Here is a 24,042-nt window from a genome sequence, read left to right as displayed (position 1 = left end):
ATGCAAATAAACAAATAATTCAATTATTTTTTTCAGTAAGAAAAACATTTTATTGCCTAAAATGCAATTACATCACATTCCTTTAGTGAATTTGAACTGGGTGAAGCTAAAACTATGCCACTTGAGTTTTGGGTAAAACATATTTAAAGACGAAAGCGACAAAGGCATTTATCCAAAATCCAAAATGCATAAACATTTTTGTACAGTTTTGATTTAATTACTGATCTGAATGCATTTCTTTTTTCAGCAAATTATCTACTTTTCTGCATACTCCAGTAAACCATCTAAATTAATTATTTCTATCATTGATCCATCCAATTGTTTCAGTCTTACCACATCAAGAACTTTTATGATGAAAAAAGTATTTCTGAATTGACTTCCTGCTATAAACCTGACCGGAGATGGACACTTCCCCAAACATACCAATAATCCCTTAGACACACTACACGCTCTGTTAGGTTCATACATTTACATTTTTATCACTGTACTGACATTATATGGCATAACTTAGTTGGAAACAACGCTCAGATAAACTCATCCCAGCAGATGACTACCTAACAGTAGCCCATTTGTCCTTACCCTCCAGTAGCATCAGGCCGCATTTTTCAAAAACATCTTTCACAATCTTTAAACGCATCCAACTTTCTATTTGTCGATGCTCTTGTGAGGTCATTCTGACAGAAAAACTGTGACAGACCTTGGCAGTAGGTCAGCACACCAGAATGTTTGGCAAAGAGCAGCAGAGAATGTGATCACAGTCATAAAAAGCTTTAATGCTGCTGGATGCAATGTTTACTGTACAAACTTCAACGTATTTGTTTTTTGTTTTTCCTGTGACAGACCAACACAATGTAGTTGTTGTGTGCAGACCACCTTCTTCTACCAGTTTGCTGTGGCAAACTGGAAACAAGAGTTTTTACAGCGTTCTTGCAAATATTGATTACTTTTTGTCACTTTCAATTTAAATGATCACTAGAACTGTATTATTTCCCTCACTTTATAACACTGTGGCAACAACTCTCCTGGGACCAGTTTCACTTTAGCTCCAATTTTCAAACAATTAAAATAAAGATCAGCACTACTGTATTTATGCATTATATTTGTATATCTATACACTTCTATATTTGTATTTATTCTGGGAGCATGAGAAACCTCAGCGACCTTACTTATGCACATAAACTAGGCAATTAAAGTTCATTCTTATTATACCAGCTTCTAAAACAAACTGGTTTATTATATGTTTTCTTTGGCAAGTTAAATACACTTTAAAAATTATCAAATATGGACAGATTTTTTCTTAACCAAATGTAGATCCTTAAAACATATTTACAGGTATTTGGTTCAGAAAAATTCAGAAATTTAGTTTCTATTTATCCCCTATACCAGCTTTAAACCCACATATGAATGAGTTCAGTAATAAAAATAAAATAAAATAAATCTGAATGGCAAAAAACATGTTGCCATTCAGTAATTAGTAACTAACACCAGGGTCTTTTGAAATATATTTCATTCTTCTGACAGTCTATTTTTCAAGTGCATTCTGAAGCATTCAATTAAGCAACAACAAAAAAAACTAAATGGCAAAAAAATCAATTTAGAGGTAAACAGTGTCTTAAAAAAAACATCACGTTGATCTTTTGTCAAAGCTGTAAATATTTCAAATGAGAAATTTAAACTGCTGGTACTTCAGTTCAAAAGGCAGAAACGGGAAATGTGACTCATCAGAATGTTGCTATTATTTCAAAGTATTTTCTGACAAACGTAGTGCGCGCAACTCCTCCAATCCAACTGATGTAAATAACATACAAAGCCAAGAATGAGTCTGGATTCATTCGCGACAGAAAGAAGGTCACCAAAGGCAACTATTTTTATTGCAAGACGAAAACAATCTACTGCATGTCTGACAGGATTAAGATCATCTACATCTAAGGCCTTGTAAAAAAATATTAAAATCTGATTTTTGTTGGGGGTTTTTAAGAAACATTCAGCGTTAAAAAAAACTCTACACAGAAAATATAAATCCAAAGCAGGAGACAAAACTGCCTTACTTCTATCAACACCTTCAATATAGATTAAGATCTACAGAAATTTCTGTTTTAGCAAACAATATAGCAAGCAATACTTAAATAGTGCTTCAAAGGATGAGTGACAATAATTTAGCAACATAAATCTGTTGTTCTAAGACAACTAGCTTTGTTTTCTGAGCAGATTACTTTTGATCTGGACATTCAGTAATGTGGACAAGTATTGGCCTCATTACAGATTTTATTTGTTTTCTGTTATGTATCACACCTAAATGTTCTTGATAATTAAACAAGAATTATATTAGAAAAAAAGATACGTTGAGTAAATACAAACAGCGCTTTCCAAATAAAGACTTTATTCCTTAAAGGGAAAAGCAAGCGAAACCAGCCTGATACTGGCTGCCCTTGTTGAATCTTTAATTAACTGAGGTTAACCACATTTTTGTGTTTCACTTTCACTGTCCAAACCCGGCCTGACTACTGCTAGATTAAAGTAGAACCGGTCAAACAAAATGAAGTAGGGTAAATGATCTAATGGAGAAAAAAAGCAACACCTCATGTTGTGATCTAAATAAGTTCAAGAACAGATAAGAAACAAATTAATTAACAACTATTAATTAGATGCAGTCTGAGGGTGTTTTCAAACCTAACAGTCTGGTAGACTCAGTTGAATTGGGGACCAAAATTGCAACATTTGTTACTTTTTCCAGCTACTGTGATTCGCTTTCACACTGCATCATGTCAAACAAACCAAACCAAAACTGTTCACCTCCTCGCCTGTGGTGGCGCTGCAGCAAGGACCACTGAAGGAAACAACATGAAAGCCTCTGAACAAAACGAGCTTAAAACCTGATCCACAAAATGCAGACAAAAATGTAGTGCCATTACATTTTATCGGTTGTAGGATTGCGATTTTGTCTTTGGCAAAAGAGCACAAGCCATTTCTCACACTATCGCTAGACATGCATATTTGTTTTGGTTGTAGTTGCCCAGAATTCCCTGCACTGTAGTCCGCTTCCTGCTTGTGGAGTAGTTTCTCGTCTGCTTGGCATTCACATATACATTCGAACCATGCCAGAGTTCACCTAGGTTTGTAGGAGGACCAGAATTAGATTTTTTTGGTCCACATCAGAGTTTGATTGCACATTCACATGTTTTCAAACGAACCAGACTTTCTAGGCAAACAAACTAGAATTTGATTAAAGCGGACCATACAGGACCAGTGTAAACGCACCCTTAAAAGTACAGTTGAAACCTGGTGTTTTAACCACTACTGTGTCTTTGGATCTTCCAAATAAAAGTCTGGAAGCTGATGGATGACTCGACAGTGCAGCCTTAATGAGCAAGCATGAGATCTTAACTGCTATTATGAGTATTGCAAGCTTATAACCTCAGAAATGGGCAACTAACACATCCGGGAGATCACAAAAGAACCAATAATGCCGTAAATGTTGCTCTTTACCATGTCCAACCATCAGTTTACCACCATAACTTTAAGCAAACTTGGGTCATGAAATCCACTTCTGAATGGCTTCAGGAAAAAAAAAAAAAAAACTACTTTAATAATTTGGAGTCAAGGCATCAAACATGGCCTTCGGTCTTTTTCCGTCATTGTTTTGCGTATAGACAATTTGGTGCCATCCATCCACGCCACGCCAGTGAGATATAGATTTCCCACATAATGCTCTACTCATTCTCATAAATGCCCCCCCGCCCCCCCCTGCGCTTTCTTAACATCAGGGCATCATGCTTAAGCCCCCCCTCCTTCACCAGGACCTCAGAACAAAAGAGATGTTAATTCCCATTCATGCGATCGCCCTCTCAACCAAGCATGAGCGGCGGGGCCATTATTCTAAAGTGGTTCACTCCTTCACTTGTACAAGGAGACATGACTTACAATCAGCCTACACTAAGCTTTCATGTACAAGCCACATGAAACATTTATCAAAGTGTGTTGACCGAGCAACTGAAGCCTACTTTTCATATGTAGAAGCCTCTAGAGCAAGAATACAAAGCTGCTGGACACAGTTAAAACATTTCAGAAGAATCTACAACCAGGACATTTGATTTGCAAAGATCTTTAGTGTAATATATAAACTTTAGAAATTATTCGTTTACGGAGAATGGAGATGGGGGGGAATAATCAAGGAAATGTCTGTCAGATATGATTTATCCCCACCTACACAGTCCAGTGATTAGGTCTGATCAGCCAAGTGACTGGTAGCGCTTTGTGGGTGTATGGAGGCTTTAACAAATAAAAAGCACAGTCTGTTACCGCTTCAAAAGGAGGAGTCACTCTGTGCTTTAATTTCTACTGCCAGAAAATATTAAGTCTGACCATCCTTGGTCCATAAAGGTCAAAAGAGCAATTAATCCGAGATGATAATTGGGTTTAAGATGCCAGTCAGGTTTTCAACCACCAAAACTGATTTCCTGGACTCAATTCAAGCCACTTCATTAATCTTAAAGGTAAATTATTAAAGTTTTATCAAAGAGTTATTTAAAATGGGTTCAGCTGTGGGCAAGGATTTCCTGTAGCAGTCGGTTGTGGCAGCTCTAAAGAAGCCTCTGACTGAAAACGCTCTGTTGTGTCAGAGTCTTAAGAAGAGATTGTTGTCCATTGTGTTCTTTTTAGATAAGAACACAATCATCTTTTCATCTTCCAGCACATCTTCAGTTTTTTTTTTAGTTCACCAACTCTCTCTCCACACCAGATCAGAAAGCTGTCTGTTCAGGATCTTACTGGTTTTGCATCAGCTTTCAATTTATGTAAGTTTTGAACATTTTTTCACATCTGCAAGAGTTCAGCCTAGAAAACACACAAGAAGCCTTTTGTTTAATTTAGTGACAGGTTTTAAAATGTAAACTAATGTTATTTAAAAACATGATCAACCATGATCAACACCCATCATTTTAGCTTGACCACTCCATCTTGTATCCACTGACCCCAAACCTGGCAAGAGCAAGCCTCTTTGTTATTATAGAAATACCACAGGTTGTCAAAAACCTTTACTTTTGTGTTTTTAATAATTTCATTTATGCTTAAAGTTAAATAAAGAAGTTCAGAGGGTTGTACAGTGGACCCTCGCCTATTCATTGTTCAGTATTTGCGAATTTGTAGATTTATAGACCACATATCAATTATTTAAAAGAAAATGCAGCTTGTGGGGCTGAAATATCTCGGTGCAATGCTGCGTGACACGCTATTACCTGGAATTTCTAAAGTAGCCAATCCAGGACCACCATTCATTTTCCTTGGCTTTGATTGGCCAAGAACAGAAATAAGAAAGACAATGACAGTTAGCTTCTGCAGTATTGGTAAGATAGTTTCCACTGTGCATTTTATTGCATGTTAAGATATATTTGGTGTATAAACTACTAATACAGGTGGTTATAAGTATTTTTTAGCGGGTCCCAAGTATTCCTAAGTTTCAGCTACTCGAGGTGGTTTTGGTCACCAACCCCTGCGAACACCACAGATCTGAGATTACCCAGTACTGCTCTGTTTTATTTTTGCTGCACTTCTCCAGATCTAGAAAGTCACTCAAATCAAACTTAAAGTGTGGAAGATAATGTTTTATGTCAAACTGAGGTAAAGATTTGATTACTTGTTTGAAATCTATAAATTATTTATGAACTGTCCTGTAAAAAAAAAAAAAAAGAAAAAAAAAAAAGAAAATAGTGATTTCAACAAACATGTTAAATAAAACAGCAAAAGAGTTTTGTGAATCAACAAAAAGAGTGACTCACTGATTTGTTTAAATGAATACGTGAGGAATAATTAGTCCGAGTCCTGCCAGAAACCCAGAGGTGATAAAGAGAGGCCAAAGATGAGCCTGAGTGGGCTGCAGACACATCACAAGGTCTGGTTAAATGTATGTATATGCAAGGAGATTAAGATCCATGTTACACTGCTTCCAATGCAAGCACCATTACCAGTATGATCAAAGACTAGGAGATGCAACTCCTAACTGGAAAACAAGTGTGCGATGCCTGGGTGCTCAGTGATTGCTTTGATCTTCGTTCACAGGTCTGACAGACCTCCCACTCATGCAAAATACACTGAAATCTTCCTTCTGCTAGCTTCACGTTATGTGCTCCACTGCAGTGTGGAATGTTTGAACGGTAGGGGGAAAAAAAACTTCCAACTTCATTGAGAACGAGGTCAAAATACAACTCATTGTCCAACAGAGTTTCTAATACTTTATCTTTATTACCTGGATTAAACTTGGCACAACGACAGCAGATTTAGGCATGTCTCTTGAGAAAGTTTATAATTTGTTTGGTTATTTATTCTTAGGGTGTTTTCACACCTGATAATCCATTAGACTTGGTTCTACCTGCGACCCATTTGTTTGCACCATTTCTTACATCTCAAGCAGGTACGGGTCACTTTCACACTGCATGTCAAATGAACCAAACCAGAAGAAAAACTTGTTTACCCCCTCACCTGTGGAGGCGCTACACCAAGAACCACTGAATGAAACAACAGGAAAATCTCAAAAGAAGACAGGAGAACAACTTCATTTTTTGAAAAATGTAAACAAAATTGGCATAGCCTCAGATTTTAGCAGTTGTACGATTTCTTTTTTGGTTCACATCAGAGTTTAATTACATATTCACACCACCAAAAAAAAAGAAAAAAAAAAAAAAAAAAAAGAAAAAACAGACTTTCTAAACAAACGAACTGGAGTTTGATTAAAGCACACTAAACAGGGTTGGAGTGAATGTTCCCATAACGTCTCCCAGGTGACATTATAATATCATTAGCTTCCATGCAAAAATCAAAAAAGTACGTGCTTAGGAAGAGGTTTCTGATGTGACGCAATGTTTGCCAGGCGTGGGTCGGGTCCTCCTCCTGTCAAGCAAGCGTCTTAACACTGATTAGGCTCAGTTATATTACACATGAATGAATGACTTACATTTTCCACCCAACTCACTGAAAGCTGAGCTACGCCCCACAACTGGCATTGATAGCATGCCCACAGGAGAAGAAGCACGAGAGGCCTGTGTAGACTCATTCTCCCACCACTTTGCGTCTAATTAGGAAAACAGGATGCAACTCTTGGTAGAGTTTCAAGTTAAAGTTGAAGAACCATCCAGTGATAAACACGGAGGACTTTAAGTGCATTCACCTCCTTTCTTAATCACTGACATTAAACATTCAGAGCATAGTGCACACAGTTGACAGACACCATTTAGCACCGATTGAGTTATCCGATATTTACAAAGCACCACTGTTCTGCTACTCCAGCTGACATGATTTAACTTCAACTTTTTAGCAATATGTCAAGGCAAGAAAGAGGAGTTTAATGTTGACTTGCACTGAAGATTTGATTAAGTAATCAGAGCAAATGTTAGTTGATTGTGTCTGATATTCACACATTGTTTAGGTCAATAAGGTCAGGGTAAAGATAAAGTTTTGCTTGAAACAAAGCTATTCAGAACAACTTAAATCTCCAATATTTGCTTTGCTATCCCACCTGGCTAGAGTTCATTTCGTTATATCTAATAGCAACACAAACAAGGTATCTGTCAGAGCAGCTAAGCAACGTCTAACATTCAACATCACATGTTTGCGTTGTGAAGAAAATAGCATGTGACCTTACCTTGTAAGAATTCAATCCTCATCATAGTTGCATTTCACTTCTTCCGTTCAGAAATGTATCGTATCTGCTCATCAAATATCAGTGAAGATCTCTCAATCGCTCTTTAAAACTGGACTGTTGCATCTTTGATCAACTTAAAGACTTTGGTTGAAAGACACAAAGAGGAAAAGTGGTTCAAAAACCATTTTTCCCAGCCGCACATTAAGACTCCAGTAAGCTTTAGGAGTTGCGGATCCCTGGTGTGTCATCAACGCGACATCATTTCCTTCCCTTGGCAGTAAGGAAGTAACGATACATGCATTCAAACTGAATCATTTGTGCTCAACCAATCCAGCGTTGCTCAAAATCTAAACATGAACAGAACTACAGTGTGTGACAAAGTTCCACCACTCACCTTTTAAAAGGTGGGTCATGAAGCAACACAATTACCATGCATGTCAAGCAACTAAAGTTCATTTAAAAAGTGCTTTTGGTCCCTTTTATTTTTCTGTCTTGGTGCACTTAAATGTTTCTTATGCAAATTTTCAATTAATTTAAAGATATCTTGAGTATGCGACAGACTGGCGACCTGTCCAGGGTGACCCCGCCTCTCACCCGGAACGTTAGCTGGAGATGGGCACCAGCAACCCTCCCGACCCCACTAAGGGACAAGGATGTAAAGAAAATGGATGGATGGATATCTTGAGTGAATAAAAAGACATTTCAGCGAACCAGGTGCCATGTCAAAGAGTAAAACCTCCTAAATCTGAAACACGCTTGTTGCAACAACTGCCATCAAGTATTTATAATCTTTATTTTAAGAAAATCATTATAAAGGTACTTTGCAGAAGTGTTTTAATTCAGTCACACTTGAAGTTTTTCGATTATGAAAGGCCAGTGTAAAGTCACGCTTCAACAACTCATTCAGATTTTATGCTTCGACTTTGACTAGGCCACTCCAAACCCTTCATTCTGCTTTTGAGCCATGAAAGAGAGGCATTTTTGTTTGCATTATCAAAATGTGCTAGGGAGCAGAATTTGTATTTAAGAGCGACAGGAAACACACCCAAAGAAAGAAGAGCTCTGATCATCTAAAATAAAAGTCACAGTTCACATGATTCAGCCAGTCTCAAGATCTTTAACACAATTATGAACATATCTCAATGCTACTGCTTTCTATATGCTGAAACCATTCAATTATTCATCAGAGAGCTTTGTTGCTCTCCATGTTTCCCTCTTAGCAATTTGTAAGCATTCTGCTCTCCGCTGTGTGCAACCAAACACCACAGTTGCCCTGGTCACTTCAAGATATTCACCCAACAGAAAACAACAACTTTACATTCAGCCACCTGATCATGAAAATATTTGCTGTGAAATGAAATTAGTTACTTAGATAATTAGGAACCTGACAAAAAAAAACGTAGAATCAGCATTCGTCATCGATCTCATTTGTATTCAGCCATCTGTCCGTCTCCTGCTAGTGACTTCGATCTATGCGCTTGTATTTTTCAGCAAAAACAAACCTGGAACGCGAGCAGACCGAGCGCAAACTGAGACCAGAGAGGACAGAATGCGAATCCGCCTCGGTACCGTCAAAGCGCCTCACCTGTGTAGCCCGCGATCCAGCCCCACGAAGACACCATGGCCAGCAGCCATTTGAACATGACTCCTTCGATGTGCCAGAAAGCAGAGCTGTCCCATATTCTCAGCGGCTGGAGGAGCAGCAGGTACAAGCAGTAGGACGGGATGGCCACACAGTTGTTGAAGAACATGAAGGTGAAACGCATCACAGACTTGAGGAGAACCCAGCTCAGTTTGCCGGCACCGTCCATCAGCTGTGCCATTCTGAAACGCACCGTCTGCAAACAAACAAAGCCGCCGTTAGAGACTCGTGTTGTTTGACCTACAGTAAAAAATTTTCTGCTTACAGACAGAAGGTGTGCACGAAAACAATGGATAGAAATAAAGAACATAACAGTCAGCATAACTGTCACATCTGGACGATAAATTGTCCCAGAAATTATTGTGATAGTCAATAATGTTGTTTTAATACTAATATGAAAGGAAGTGGCAAAATATTGCAAATACTAATATACTTTGAAGACATTTTAGATATACAGAATAAAAAACAAAAAAAAATCAAATAAAATAAAAAGGAAATTAAAACCACACTAATCCAAAACCTTAAATAAAATGGATTATGAAGACTTTGAAAACAGAATTGCCTTTCAAAAAATATCAATATTCACAAAGCATCTTAGACCTTTAAGAGAAATCCTAAAGTGGCAAAATGTCACTTCAGGATACTTATCTCCCTGCCTTAGTGAGATAACAATGATGAGGATGTAAATAAAGTGCGATCAGACATTTTGATGCTGTGTGACAGTTAGTTTAATGTCGCTTAGTTTCATCATCATCCAGTCTGGATTCAGTTATCGGTAAATTCATATCAATCTACTGGGAGCGTATTTGTTTGTCTTATTTTGTTTTCTGCATCAACCAACCACGGTCACTAGAAGACCGAGAATTGAGAATCTAGGCTCAGTTTTCTACACAGAATGGAAACGATTTCCAAGAAACTCTACTATTAAAGCCCCTTTTTAAATCACTTCTTCACCTCTTTTCACTATTTGTTTTTTATTTCTCTGTTACATGTTTCAGTATAATTGGTCCCTATCCATCTCAAAGATAATCGCATAGCTGTTATGTAGCTTTTTTTTTTTTTAAACAGAAATATAGCTCCCTTTGCAACCATTTCCTTCCTGATACAGATAAGCAAAAAAGCCTTAAAATAAACAATTTTTTTCATAGCATAAACTGAAAAATCCAGCCTTTAAGTACATTTACTCAGAGAGAGGAAGGGAAAGCCACATCTTCCCCAGCAAAGACCAAAATAAATTTTGACGGCCATAATAATTCCAGTAATTTGCACATAACCAAACCATTCTGTAAGTTATAACAAAAAGTTTCTGTTTCACTGAAGTATACAAATGATTTGCTAGAGAGGCCAATGTTTCTTCAAGACTGTAAAGACAAGAGAACGCCACAGAGATGTCTGGCATGTTCATGTTCTACCATCGCTCACCTAGACAGGTCTCTTCAACTTTACTAGAACTTTAACCAGAACTGTGTGCTTTGGTCAAATCAGATCGAGCTTTCCAGAAAGACTTTCAGGTGAGTTTATTAAGAGTTAGACATGCTTATCACACACGTGAAGGATGTGTGATACTCTGTCTGTCGCTATCTGTTGGCATTGTGAAGAATAAGCAACTTGCCTGCTATATTCCCACTTTTAAAAAACCTCAAATACCAGTTCCATGTTGTGATTAGGTTTCAGTTCCTCCAAAAAGCCATTGCTCTGCTCTGAAACACTCTTATGCTTTCTAATAACAGTAATAAACATAAAATAATTTTTGAGTCAGAATGTAGATTTTGCTCATTTCTACTTCAGTTCAGAACCTCTTAAGATTTTTCTGCTAATTCTTGAACATCACACTGTAAATAATTATAAAATGACATTTGTGATTTTCTCACTGATGTTTCTGGTCTTTTTAAGGTGGGTTTACGTTTTATAATGCTCAATCCTACAACACAGAGTTTAAAATGAAAACCCTGCATAGAATGTACTTTTTGAGAAGAGTGTGTTCACATACGGTACAAAGCAGAATGCGTTTCTGCTTCAGCGCAAATAATGATGTCGCTGTTTTTAAACTGTGGGAAAATTATAATCTACGGTAACGAACGTGACATTTTGGTTGAATAAAACAACTGTTTCAAGTCAATCACTCCAGAATGTTTGTTAAAAAATTTATGGTAGCATCTATAAAAAAAATTTAAAAAAATTATCCCAGGATTGGACCGTTTTAAATACTGAAGCTGCTTCAATTTCTAACACACATAACCTTTGCATAGAGTTATTTTACTGATCCATCTGATTAAGGTTTTGTTGAGGACAGCACAATATATGAAACTGCAATAATCAATTCCATGTCAATGTGTTTGTAAATGCAACAGACTGTAATATGATCAGGTCATGTATTTCTTATGATTATTTTTTTTGGCACGTCTTTCATCATTGCAATCAATTTGCAATTTATTTTAACAAAAAAATAAAAAAAATTTCCCCAAAATGTAATGTTTCATTGCAACATTTGGGCTGATATTGATAACCGATATTTACTGATGTGTACATCTCCCTACACTTTCGATCAAACCACCAACTTTGCTTCTCTGCTTCAACTGATCACCCCAACAGTCCTACATTGTTTCACTGTCACATGACTGAACAAATACCACATGGCCAAACACATGCATAAACTGCAACAAAATGGAAATAAACCTCAATTCATATCATATCATATCAACCCCGTTTTACTTGTGCATCCCTAATAATAATGTAAAGTAAATTTACCAATTTCCACATGTGGGAAGCAAAAACTAAATACTGAATGATTTTTTTATTAGCTCCATTTGAGTTGGACAACAGAACCTGACAATATGAAGCAGGCAAAAATATTCAATAAACCAACACATCATGGCCCAAACTGAAGAAATCTAAGAACAGATGAGGAAGATATCAGCCTGAAAAGGGTTACAAAGTGAGGGGACTCCAGTGAATCACAGCGAGAGCATCATCTACAAATAGAGAAAACGTGGAGTGGCAAGCCAACCAAAATTACACCCAAAAGCATGTCAACAGCTCTTTGAGGAGATCACACAAAGGAGAACATCTAAAGCACTGAAGGCCCGATGAGCAGAATTCAACAGAGAAACAGACTGAGTAAAAATTAGATATATGAAACAGATCCAGGGCAAAACAACACAACTTATAAAAAGGAACATGAAGCCCCTTCTCATATTTGCAAAAACACGTCTTGATCGTCCCTCAAAAATTGGGAAAAATATTCTGAGCACTACTGAGACAAAAGTTGTTTTTTTTTTTTTGGGAAGAAGCGCACTCTCTAAAACTAAAGAAGCATTTCAGAAAAGTAACATCACATATTCATGATCTAAAATACACTCCACTTTGAGACTGGGTCCAAACCCTCCCCACAAAATTAAGGTTCTGGGTTGGCCTAGTCAAAGTCCAGCCATAAAATGAGGGGAAGAAAGAACTTAAACAGGGCATTCATGCAAAAAGTGCGATAAAATTCCTCGCACTGTGATGTTAGAATATCTTTTTGCCTCCACAATGCATCATCAATAGTAACACAACAGTATCCATTGAAACTGGGTTACATTTTTGCGTTATCTGAACACAACACTTTCACTATAAATGTGTATAACCAGTACTGAACGAGCAGGCTATAAAAATAAGCACAAACATTTACCTGGAACGTTTCAGACAGCTGAGAATCTCTGGCAGAAATGCTTTTTTTTTTTACTCCGCTAACCGGTTGAGTATCAGGCTATTCCGAGGCATTTATATGCAACACACGCGTAGAGGACGCTATGCTCCTATTATTATGCAAAAGGGATTTATTAATAAAGATGGTTGGTTGTCATTCGTGGCTTGGTACCAACGAGCTTCCAACCCAAAACGGTGTAACAGGCTAAGCCAGGACCTTAAAAGGACCATTCAGCGGGGAAGGGGGACGAAGTCCATTACTTCATAACATGCTAGCTAGCAACAGTATGAGTTAGCATAAAGGGGAAAGATGCGGTTAAACGCGTCGGAAATAACCACCTGTGAGCTTCAGCGTTAACGTGGAATAAATAACAGATTGAGCTCTGAGGCCTTTATTGGTGAGCTGTTTTAGGAGGTGAAAGCAAACGTTAAGTTTGACGCTGATTCAAAGCGCAGCGGCTCATCCAGAGTGTAGTCCCACCCTGTAGTTTAGTAGTAAAAGTCTGCTAGCTCATGTTACTCACCCAATTAATGTCACTGTAGCATCCAAGGACGGCCGAAGCGAGATTAACTGTGAAGCTAAGCTAAAAAATGGCTATCTCTGCTAGTCGGCATGTTACGTCTGTTAAATCTGATCAGGATTGAGGTTTAAAAAGGTGAAAATGTCAAAGAAACCCCTGTGCGATAGAGCTACTCCTCCCCCCATTTAGCCATCCAGGGTCTTCTCGGGCGCTGTTAGCAGCTCCAGTTGAACGTCGCTGGCTCCATCTCAGGGAGAGATACCGGGATAAATCCTCAGATGCATCATCATCACCATCACCATCAACTCGGCTCAGCTAGCTCCTGAGCTCCCAGCAAACAGTCCGAGGGGAGAGGCTGCTGAGGCGGGCCTGGGCTCAACGCTGCTCCTTAGATAACCGCAACGCAAGCTGTACATGTGCGCATCTAACAGGGGGAGCAGCGAATTTTTTTTTTCTTTTCTAGGCTGGAGGGGACCCGTTATCTTTCTCCAGATCCCGAATCACACCGCGGCAATGTACACAAAGGAAGAACGGTACACAACCGGAAATAGCTAAAGTCCACCTTCAAAATAAGTGCACCAAGGAGCACGTTGGTGATTCTGTAGATGGGGCACACGTAACACGAGAAAAAGTTCAAATGGAATCAAAATTAAACTTTTTGGCCTTCAAGAAAACAGCTGTGTGTAAAAATGCAGCAGCACACCATATCTACATTTTTAAAAAGTGGTGTCAGACTAGGAATAGAGAATCACCTTCCAGCAGGATAATAGCCCTAAATATACAACTACAGATATAATCAGTAGGATACTCAAGTTAATTTACTGCCGCTCTCTGCTGGTCAAGTACATTTACAAGTAAAGACATTAAGGTTTATGGTTATAATATGAAACAAATTCACTGTGCAACCCAACTGAATCCAAATTAACTTAGTTGAATCATATTTATATCACTACAGTCAAATTCAGCACACTAAGATTCGACATAACATTAAATAACAGGAAATAAGCCCATGCTTCCTTTGCATGGGGCAGCAGTCGACAGCATCATTTCCCTGTTAACAGAAAAAAACGTTCAGTATAACTAGGCTCAGGATAAATCCTCAGTGATTGAACTGACAGAAAAGAGACCAAAATAAAAGGCAAAAAAAAAATAAAAATCCAGCAAACTTTAAAAATAACGCGTCTAGATACAAAATATATAAAATATTTGTTTTTGCTTTATAATTGATTTATATGTTTTTGTTCTTAAAATTGGGTCAAATTTTAATTTTCCTTAGTAAACAGAGAAAAAGTGTATTCACAAACCCATAATAGTATTCATATTTTCATTTCATTTGTTCTGAAATTTATTGTAAATCAGAAGTGAATTTTTAATAATCATAAAACAACTTCCATATAAAACACTCTTCCCTAAATTAAGAAAGTTTGCCATTTTATGTAATTCAAAAGATCTTGGAAGAAATACATTTATCATAAAAAAACAAATGTACTATCAGTACAATACTGAGGAGAAAACGATTTAAGAAATATTACAGTAGCACTTTGTTATAAACATGCTGGTAAATTATTTCAACAACTATCAGAAGTTTATCAAGGTTTCTGTTAATTGGTTAAACGACTTTTGACTGTTCAACTGCGACCTAAAATTGTACTTCAATTGTGAAAAATATGACCGGAAGTCAAATTTTTATTCAGGGTGACTTCATGTTGATGCTTGTTTGACGCCTGTCTTTGACTGCGCAGACTCCCTGCTGTCAAAAATTGATGCCTTGACTTCATATGTATATCTATACATAAATAAATGAAAAAAATAAAGATAAATTGGATCTTCCGATTCTGTACCGAAATTTGTCAATCCCTAAATAACTCCAGCTCAAAGTATTAATATAGGTTAATCATATCAATTACCTTAATATATATATATATATATATATATATATATATATATAAACGTCACTCTCTAAAATGCATTTCACGTGCCCTCACCAACTGGAAATATTCTGTAATGTTCATATTGTGCCACCTGGTGGTTTTACCCAGTATTACATAATGTGGAAAAGATTAAACGAAGGACGTTTAACACATTACATTGACACAATTAATACTAATAAATTTAACATCGAATCTTTAGCACCTTTTGAGTCCCAACACTGCTACTCTATAAATGCTTAAATAATTAAAATAAAAGTCTTTTTAATCACCGGAGTAAAAAAGAAAAACATTTATTTTCTACAAGACAAAAACAGTGAACAACCCAGAAAAACAAAGCAATTGACTAAAAGCGAATGTATGAGCTCCTCTGTGGGGCAGGCTGCGTTCCACTCTGCTGCAACTGGTGGCGGAGCTGCTGGGAGTAGGGATCCTCCAGGGACTTGACGGACACCATCGTCTTCGGCCCCGTCTTCCACTCGATGCCGCTCTCGTCCACCACAGACGCCTCCACAGTGACCACGTGGGTGCCCAGGATGGAGAAGTTTAGCAGGAACTGGGTGCTGAAGTAGTCGTTGTGAGGTTCTACTCGCTGCTCGATCTCATTTGTTTTACTGTCAAGTGGTATCTGAAATAAAAAGAATCAGGGCGATGATATAAGTTAAACCTGTTAAATCATAGCATAAATAATTGTACAAAGTAGGATGATCAGACGGGGGGGGGGATCATACTTTGTAGTCAGGCCCCGTCTTGCTCTGTAGAACTGATGTAACATTGAGGCAAACAGACTGGATCTTCCTGAAGAGTCCTGGTGTGGAGCCATGTTGTACCACTCCCTCCACCTTCAGAGTCAGCTGCTGACTGTTCTGAACTGGGATTGGCTCACTTGGAGTTCGTGGTGACGGAGAGAGAGCAAGCTGGAAAATGCAAAACATAAGAAATATCCCATTTTTAAGCTATGAAGACGAGAAAAACTGTTTTTTACATTGTTTTCTGACATAAACATAGAAAGGTTCAAGTTTCACGGTGTAAGTTGCTGTTTCTTGGAAATCATTGCTCTTACAAAAAAAAAAAAAAATCTTACAATTGGCTTGGTTTCAGTACTTGTGACAGTAAAGCAATTTACCTTGATGCTGGTTGACTGGAGCTTTTGGAAGAAATATCTTTGGAAAGACAGCGGCACCTTCAGCAAGGCTATGACAGCATCACAGAGGCAGTTGGTATGCTGGAAAACAAACACAATTCACTCAATCGTTCAGCTTTTAGTCCTTTAAGCTCTTTTTAAAAGACTACATACAAATATTTTTTGGAAGGTTTTTCTTTTTTATAAACTCCCAATTCCAAAAGCAAATCACAAGCACATTTAAGTGGGGTAAATGTCTGGGATCTTGCGGTAAAACTGTAAATGTCGTTCAAATTCAGTGATCGTAAATGTAGTCTCACCAGGTGTGAAACAGGAGGGTGTTTCTTGGAGAGTCCCTCTACCTCTACGAGCACGTGGTTAAACACCGACATCATCCGTCGCTCATATTCGCTCTCGGTCTGAACAGACCCCGATGTGCTGTGCTCCTGAAAACTAAAATCACACCGACAGCGTGGGAATGTTAGAAATGAGAGCCACATATTGGGTTTTATACGGTCTACTGCTAAAAGCTGCTGTTGCTTGCATCTACGGTTTTACAATTTGTGCTTTTACTACAACTTCAAAGGATACAACTTCAACAATGGATTAAAAAAAGTGTAAAAGTGATATATTTTGTTTTGTCTTCTCTAATCCATAAGAACCTTCTGTACCAAAAAACAAACACTTTGAGCTGCAATCAAAACTTGAGAAAAAGATGTAGCTTTTTTTTGCCGCCAAAGAAAACATTTGGCAGAGTCGACAAAGGGCTTCGAAACCCAACAGCATCACCGACTCCTGAGCATCATGGTCAAAATTATGTTCAAATTAATATGAATTACCTGGATGAGCATGTAGTGTCACTGCGAGTTGCTCAAGAATGTTTAACAAAGTTTGAATGGTGCACATGTATGCATGCATTTGGCTAAGATTAAGTGGTTAAATAAAACATCTGCAGAATGTGGAATAAAAAAAATAAATCGAATTAACTGATTAATTGTCCGAATAATTGTTTACTAAAATAATTGTTATTTCCAGCCCTAGATTTGCCCCTGTAAAGGTTTTATAGATTCTAAACAAACTTCAAATTAACTAGAAAGTTGTCATCATTTCACACCAAAATAAAATATTTAAGCATTAATAGCGCAAAACTGATATGAAAATGATTCACATGACGACTGCTTTTGATGTTCCAGACCAAACTGATTTGAAAACACAAATTGTATCATTTTTCTCAGGTCTTGTGGAAGAATAACAGCTACGTCAGCGACTCCCACCTGGCTGCCTGTGGGTCCAGTATCAAAGCTTCAATTACATGCGAGACCAGCAAGCAGCTCTGCTGTTGCCTGAACAAACAGTTAAGGACTAATAAATGACAGCAGGGAGGTTGAAGTCTGACAGGACTGATGGATGTTTAAGGATACAGCTCCACGTTGCGAAGGGTGGCATAATCTGCATCAAATAACGACTGGTGCAGATCAGCATAGTGGGCAGCAAGACCTCTGAACTCATCCATGCAGACCTTCATCTGGAAGAAAAGTGTAACGGCACGATTAAACACATCAGGTTTATTCCACTCTGATGCACAAATCCTTCATATCAGTGACCGGTGTGGGTTATAACCAATAGACCCTGGAATCATAACTGATGTGGATATAATAGGACAGAAGACAGATGATATTAAGTATGACTGGACTATAATGATTTGGTTTCTGCTACTATAGTTTGGTCCAGTAAGCAGACACGCACATTTATAAATATTAATACTGCGCCTTGCAAAAGTATTCAAACTCCCTGCCCTTGTTTCACATTTCATCATTTAACCACAAACTTCAAGGTACTGTGTGTCTAATCGAATCTTTGAAATTCTTCGAAGCATTAATAAAACCTAAGCTGCTAAGTGTTTACCTGCATTGAGATGCGGCCACAGCGCTGGACGTCATTTCCTGACGTGAGAGCGATCGTCGTGGCGATGGCCGGCGGAGGGCTGGTTTTCAGGCTGTTGCAGGTGCAAATGAGCTGCGACAGGGCCTGCAGAGTGTCGATGCGCAGCTTAATGAACTCGCACTGGAACGTGAGCGGGCTCAACGGCGTGCTGGCGGCCTGCAGGCAGAGCGATTAATCACATCTTATAAAAAAACGGTAATACATACGGAGGTCTCGTTACAGTCTAAATTAAGTTTCAGTGACTTTTTTCTTTCCCCCCCCCCCGCTCACCGTGAGGGAGGCGATGCCCTTTTGGTAGGAGCGCAGTGCCTCTGCGATGGCGCTCATGGCGCCGCTGTAGTCGCCCTCCTCCACGTGACTCAAGCACTGCTCTGCCTGGGAGAACTCCTTCAGGCTGTTCAGCCAGAAGTAGAAATGCTCCGACGCCACACGGGTCCGGAGACACTGGTAAAGCTCGCTAGAGAACTCATGACAGCCCTGCAGATCAACAGCAAGCCGTTTATTCTCTTATTTCGTTGTGATGTCATCTTCACAATTAGAGTCGCTCACCATGCGGGAGGCTTGCCGTGCGATGCGATACACCGTCCAGCCATTTGCGACGTTCTCCAGCTGCTGCTTGATGACCGTCTTCACTTCAGATGACAGAGACGATTGGCTGGCGACAAAAATCACAGTCGCCAAGGAAACCTACAGCGATCAAAGTCCATTAAATGCGACTCTAAGCAGCAGGAGAGGACGCTGATGTGTGCGGCGTTTCTCACCAGGAGCTCCTGCTGCTCGCCGGTGGAGGAGTGACCGGCCACCCGGTAGAGATCAACCAGATCTCCCAGCATGCCGTCTCCCAGCACGGGCAGGTGGGTGGCGATGGCTGCCAGGGCGTGGCACATGAGGACGCGCGATGAGTCGCAGGATAAGTGAAGCTGGCCGAGCAGGAACTCCACAGCCGGTTGGCTGAGGTGAGGCCGACTTTTCAGCAGCTTAACAAGCGAGGTGAGCGCCGTCTGTGGTGCAAACAAAACAGCTGCTCAACAGGGCAAAAATCTCTGGTAGGCTCCGAGTAGGTCTAGTAGGTCTAGAACCTACTTAAATAAAACCTGTCTGACAACATGCAGTAGACTTAAAAGTTATCTATTATGTTTCCTTGAAGAGGTTAAATCCAAATAAACTGCTGCTGGCCAATGTTCCCCCAACTCTACGTTTACACTCGTCAACATGGATGCAAACAAATGACCAATTATGAAATCGGACATGTTTGAAAATTCAGAAGTGAAGCCTCATGCACAAACAACAAGAATCCAGCAAGTGGTTTAAGCCAACACCAAAACATTTGTCTTTTCCAGAAGTTATTGTACAGCAGTAAAACCAGCTGACCAAACGTGCTGGAGCTCAACGTCGGTTGCTAGGTAACAGAGCGGGCTTTGCTGAAGTTGCTAGGTGAAGAGCAGAGCCTGCTGATTTGTGACATTACATTCAGAAGGTTTTTGAAATGGCTCAGTTTCCAGACACTACAGAAACTAATTTCACTGACTGGCATCATTTGTTGAAATTTGTTTCCTAGAATCACACAATTTTTTTTATTTTTTATTTAAATATAAAACCATAAAAAAATTTTTTGAAAATTAATTCATTTATTCATAAGATTAAAAAAAGTGTCAGGGAATGAAGTTAACCGTTTTGAGCTACCGCATATATAACCTCTTTATTTCTTGTTGTGTTTACATTACTGTCTTACTTTTAGAGTGGCCTGTCCACTGGGGCTGCTGTCCTGACTGCACAACATCAGAAGAGACTCCACTCCCAACACCGTGTCCTGCTCCAGCTGCACGATATCTGAGGAAGAAAAACCCACGAAAACACACAATCAAAGAAACTCTCTCATAAAACCACTGAGGGGAATCTGTGCCGGAGGAAGAACCTCAAATAGGCCATTGTCCAGAGAAACCAACCTTTTTCCGGACAGGAAATGGCAATGCTGGAAAGCACCACGACCCCATGAGCAGCCACTGACAGGTTGCTGTGGTAACAACATTCTTGCGCCAGTTTAACCAGGTCAGTGAGTCGAGGAGGGATGGATGAGCCGGCTGAGGAGAAAGTGTAACGCCGTTACATTTTTATGACTATACACATTTATTTAAAGGTTTATTTTATTAATGCAAAGAATTAATCAACTTATTATTACTTGTCGATTAATGATTTAATAGATTTAAATTTTTGTGTTGTCATTTGGCCAGTAGAGGGTGCCGCTGGTCATTCTTAAGTGGAACCAGTTAGTGCAGGAATAAAGATGGCAGAGATTCCCAAACAGGAATTAGAAACGGTTCAGAGATTGGAACCAGTAACTTTGAGTTAAAGCATTTTATGAAGTGAAGTTTTAACATTCTTTTAAGAGCAACCACAGTTAATACTTCTATATGAACATCTCTGTTCTTTTATTCTTCTATTCAGCAACCAAAGAGGTTCCTGTTTTTTATTTTTTATAAATATGTCTAAGTCTAATAACTGTTTATTTACTTACCTGCTGCAGTGCTGAAGTACTGCTTGATGGCTATTGTCCCAGAGAGGGTTGAGAGGACGGCCAACATTCCCAGCTTCAAACTGTTGTAAGGGATGGTCAAAGCACACTCACACAGAGTCTGAAAGGATTAAAATTGTTACATTTTAAAGTTGAAAACAACAGAAAGTATGCAGAGTGACCAGCAGTGGTTTTACTTGAGTGTTTTCTCTGATCCAAAGGTGAGGAGCTTTTTTAGCCAGCAGCTTTAAATCATTTATCGCAAGTCTCTTTACAGCTTTCCTTGGATCGTCTCTCAGGTACTGAAGGAGAAGCTGCAACTGAAGAGATAAAAAGCACAGCAAACTTTATTATTTCACAGAACTTCTATCAAACACAATGTATCACTGTAAACCTGTGCTTTCTCTGTGGATCTACCTGCTTGGGGATATCGATGAGCGAGAAGGCAGCCAGCTGCGTGAAGGTGTGCAGCGAGACGATGACCATAGGGGTGGAGGGGTAGGAGTTCACCAGGTGCTGCAGGAGCTCTCTGCTGCTGGACGCCAGGCTGGCGTCGTGATGCATGTGCTGCAGCATGGGGATCAGCTTCAGCTTCAGATCCACGGGCGTGTCCAAACCTGCCGCCGTAGTCGGGTTCAAAATGGGAAAAAAAGTCATTTAGACTCCAATATCCACCCTGAAACACCAAATAATACGCGGCTGGGAAAAACATTAGCACACCCCATGATAGTTTGTGTCTTACACAGACGTGACAATTTATTTAAAAAAATTTAAATGTGAAAAGGGAAGTTTTTGCCTAGTCAAAGCCTATATCTTGATTTCATTTATGTGCTATGGTGGTGATTGAAAATTAGGCCTGGGCGATATGTAGTAAAAATAAAATCTCAGACTTTTTTTTTCTACCAAATTGAATTTTAAGCGACTTTTTTTCCTCTTTTTTTTTTGGAAACAGAAATGACAAATGCCTTTTTTTCCCTCCAATCATCCCTTCTATTAGTTGTATGACAGAATATCAGGGCCGGGCTATGAGATTTTTTTGTTTAATTACAAGAATATAGTCAAAATATTAGCAGAGTAAAGATGCTATTTTACCAGAAGAATGTCTTAAAATTTTCAAACGTTATCAAGGACTGATGTAACCAGCTCGGTTTGTATGGTTCTTTCTTTGAAATGAACTCAAAGACCTTCTACCAATAATAATTTGATGCTGAAGGATTAAAAGATGATTTCCTTTTCTGTAAAACGGATCAAATATAATTTCACAAGATGCTCAACATTCCTCATTTCAAATTTTTGTTATCATTTGTGTTGAGTTTTCATAAAATTACTATTTTATTCTCCTACTATTACCACTTCATTCTTGTATTACAATGTCTGTATTCTTGTAATATTACGACTTTATTCTTTTAATAAAAAGAAATCTTAGTCTAGGATCCCCTCATAAAGTTCACCTGAAATCAAATTCAAAGAGTGCGTTGGTGAAAAATACAACCCTGATTTTCCAAAAATAACATCTTCAAAAACCGATTTTATCAATTATTCGAGGTAAGGATGTCTTAACTTTTTCCTCAGCAGAGACAAATAAAAAAAAATAAAAAATTAAACATCAATACATTTCTTAGTAAAGAATTAATATAGGGTTAGATTAGGAATCATATTTTACCTTGAATCATTTCGCTCACTTTGTTACAAATCCCAGCAGCAAAGTCTCTAAAAATTAAAAACAGTAACGCTCAAACTTTAAACCAGAAAGCAAGCAAGCACATTTTTTTTTAGATAACACAGCAGAGTTCTAAAAAGATTTTCTCTTACTTCGACTGTGCAGAGAAACTTGCAGCAGCAAAGATAGCAGCCTCCACTTCCACGTTGTCGTGAGAGTCCAAGCTTTGTCGAATACTGTGGTGGGCGTTTTTTCTCTCTGGGATGATGGAGGCCAAACTGCCAAGCATCCTGCAGAAATAAAACAATGAATGGGTTCTTTCAAACCTAGCTGCAGTTAAAGATTATGTATTCCGTGGCATCCAGCTTACCTCAGAGTGATGGCTCTGGCCACGGGGTCATTGCTATGTATGACTGAAAACACCCTCTTAACAAATTCATCCACATTGAGAATCTTCTCCAAATGCTTTTCACTCTGCTGCGTCACTTTCAGTACACACAAACGCAGAAAGTTGTTGCTGGAAAGAGAGAGGGCAGCTTGTATGAATGAACTTGTTGACAATAAAATTATTCACACCTTTTTTTATGCATTTAATGCAACATTGCAACATGTAGGCTTTAATGTCTTTTAATACAATCGAGAAACATAACATGCCCTGATTCACCAACCAATTACTGTAAAAAAAATTACTTTTATTACAGTCGAACGGTTATTTAAAAAATGATTTCCCTCCTATTAATTAAAAAAATATTATTATTATTATTATTATTAATTATTATTAAAAATAGTAAGTAATTAATATTAATTTTTAATATTAAAGTAGTCATACCCGAGCCTAAAGATGTCTGCTAGTTTCAGGAAGGCGGAATTGATGAGGATTGGGAAGGGGTACTTCTGGAAGAGTTTGGGGAACAACACCACAGCTTCACACTGCTCTCCGAGCTTCCCCGACCGCAACCCTGAAATTAAACACAAGTTTTCAGGTTAAGGTAGAGCAGTGATCCCTCCTGGGGCTTGTATAATATAAATAACACACGAATCAAACACAAAACAGAACCAGAACACAATTAATGAGACGCTATGCTACATTGTTAGCATAGTTAGCTAACGCACCTTTATCCAGCTCCATCAGAGCGGAGTTAGCGTCCAGCTCCTGTTCTCCATAACAAGCTTCCGACAGGAATGACCGAGCCATTGAAAGCGACATTTCTGCTTTTTAAATTAAACTTTTAAACAAATGGGGTTATAATAAACAGGTACCGTTAGCATCTTACAGTTCAGAATGTCAACTGTACCCATGACATCACATCCGGTCTGAAATTGGTCTTTTCGAAATAAAATGTCGAAACTAAGCTTATGCATTGCTAAAGAGCCATGTCTCTGGTCATCTACACT

At 38.6% G+C, this 24,042-nt stretch overlaps 2 protein-coding genes across 2 annotated transcripts in view; both read right to left on the bottom strand.

Annotated features, from left to right (window-relative positions):
* The window catches only part of lpgat1 (lysophosphatidylglycerol acyltransferase 1), a 51,418-nt gene extending 37,356 nt beyond the window's left edge, over positions 1-14,062 (bottom strand). The window contains exons 1-2 of the mRNA XM_008397527.3: positions 13,484-14,062; positions 9,219-9,471 (exon numbers count right to left, since the gene is read on the bottom strand). Of these exons, the coding sequence (XP_008395749.1) occupies positions 9,219-9,456 (238 nt within the window). The 5' untranslated portion in view covers positions 9,457-9,471; positions 13,484-14,062. The remainder of the gene's footprint in view (positions 1-9,218; positions 9,472-13,483) is intronic.
* Positions 14,063-15,685: 1,623 nt separating this feature from the next.
* On the bottom strand, positions 15,686-23,980 carry ints7 (integrator complex subunit 7). Its single transcript, XM_008397526.3, has 20 exons — positions 23,761-23,980; positions 23,477-23,606; positions 23,018-23,164; positions 22,800-22,937; positions 22,651-22,697; positions 21,405-21,604; positions 21,185-21,307; positions 20,991-21,108; positions 20,422-20,556; positions 20,208-20,305; positions 19,237-19,476; positions 19,025-19,162; positions 18,746-18,952; positions 18,437-18,631; positions 17,953-18,056; positions 17,806-17,874; positions 16,852-16,984; positions 16,535-16,633; positions 16,140-16,325; positions 15,686-16,036 (listed from the first exon to the last, which is right to left on the bottom strand). Exons 1-20 carry the CDS (start codon positions 23,852-23,854, stop codon positions 15,755-15,757), a joined length of 2,883 nt encoding a protein of 960 aa, XP_008395748.1. The 5' UTR covers positions 23,855-23,980; the 3' UTR covers positions 15,686-15,754.
* Between the last annotated feature and the right edge of the window lie 62 nt (positions 23,981-24,042).

Source organism: Poecilia reticulata, chromosome 21 (assembly GCF_904066995.2).
Source record: "Poecilia reticulata chromosome 21, P_reticulata-male-v2, whole genome shotgun sequence".
Classification (NCBI taxonomy): domain Eukaryota; kingdom Metazoa; phylum Chordata; class Actinopteri; order Cyprinodontiformes; family Poeciliidae; genus Poecilia; species Poecilia reticulata.
This window is presented reverse-complemented; position numbering and strand designations above follow the sequence as displayed.

Bases quoted from the DNA above. Each gene is read 5' to 3' on its own strand.
- ints7 (XM_008397526.3), bottom strand. From the start codon at position 23,854: ATGTCGCTTTCAATGGCTCGGTCATTCCTGTCGGAAGCTTGTTATGGA. The intron at 18,953-19,024 runs GTGAGCGACTCT...GTTGATCTGCAG, and splicing joins CACGGCAAGCCTCCCGCATG to GGCTGTCATGAGTTCTCTAG. The intron at 16,037-16,139 runs GTATGATCCCCC...TTTTTATTTCAG, and splicing joins AGACGGGGCCTGACTACAAA to ATACCACTTGACAGTAAAAC.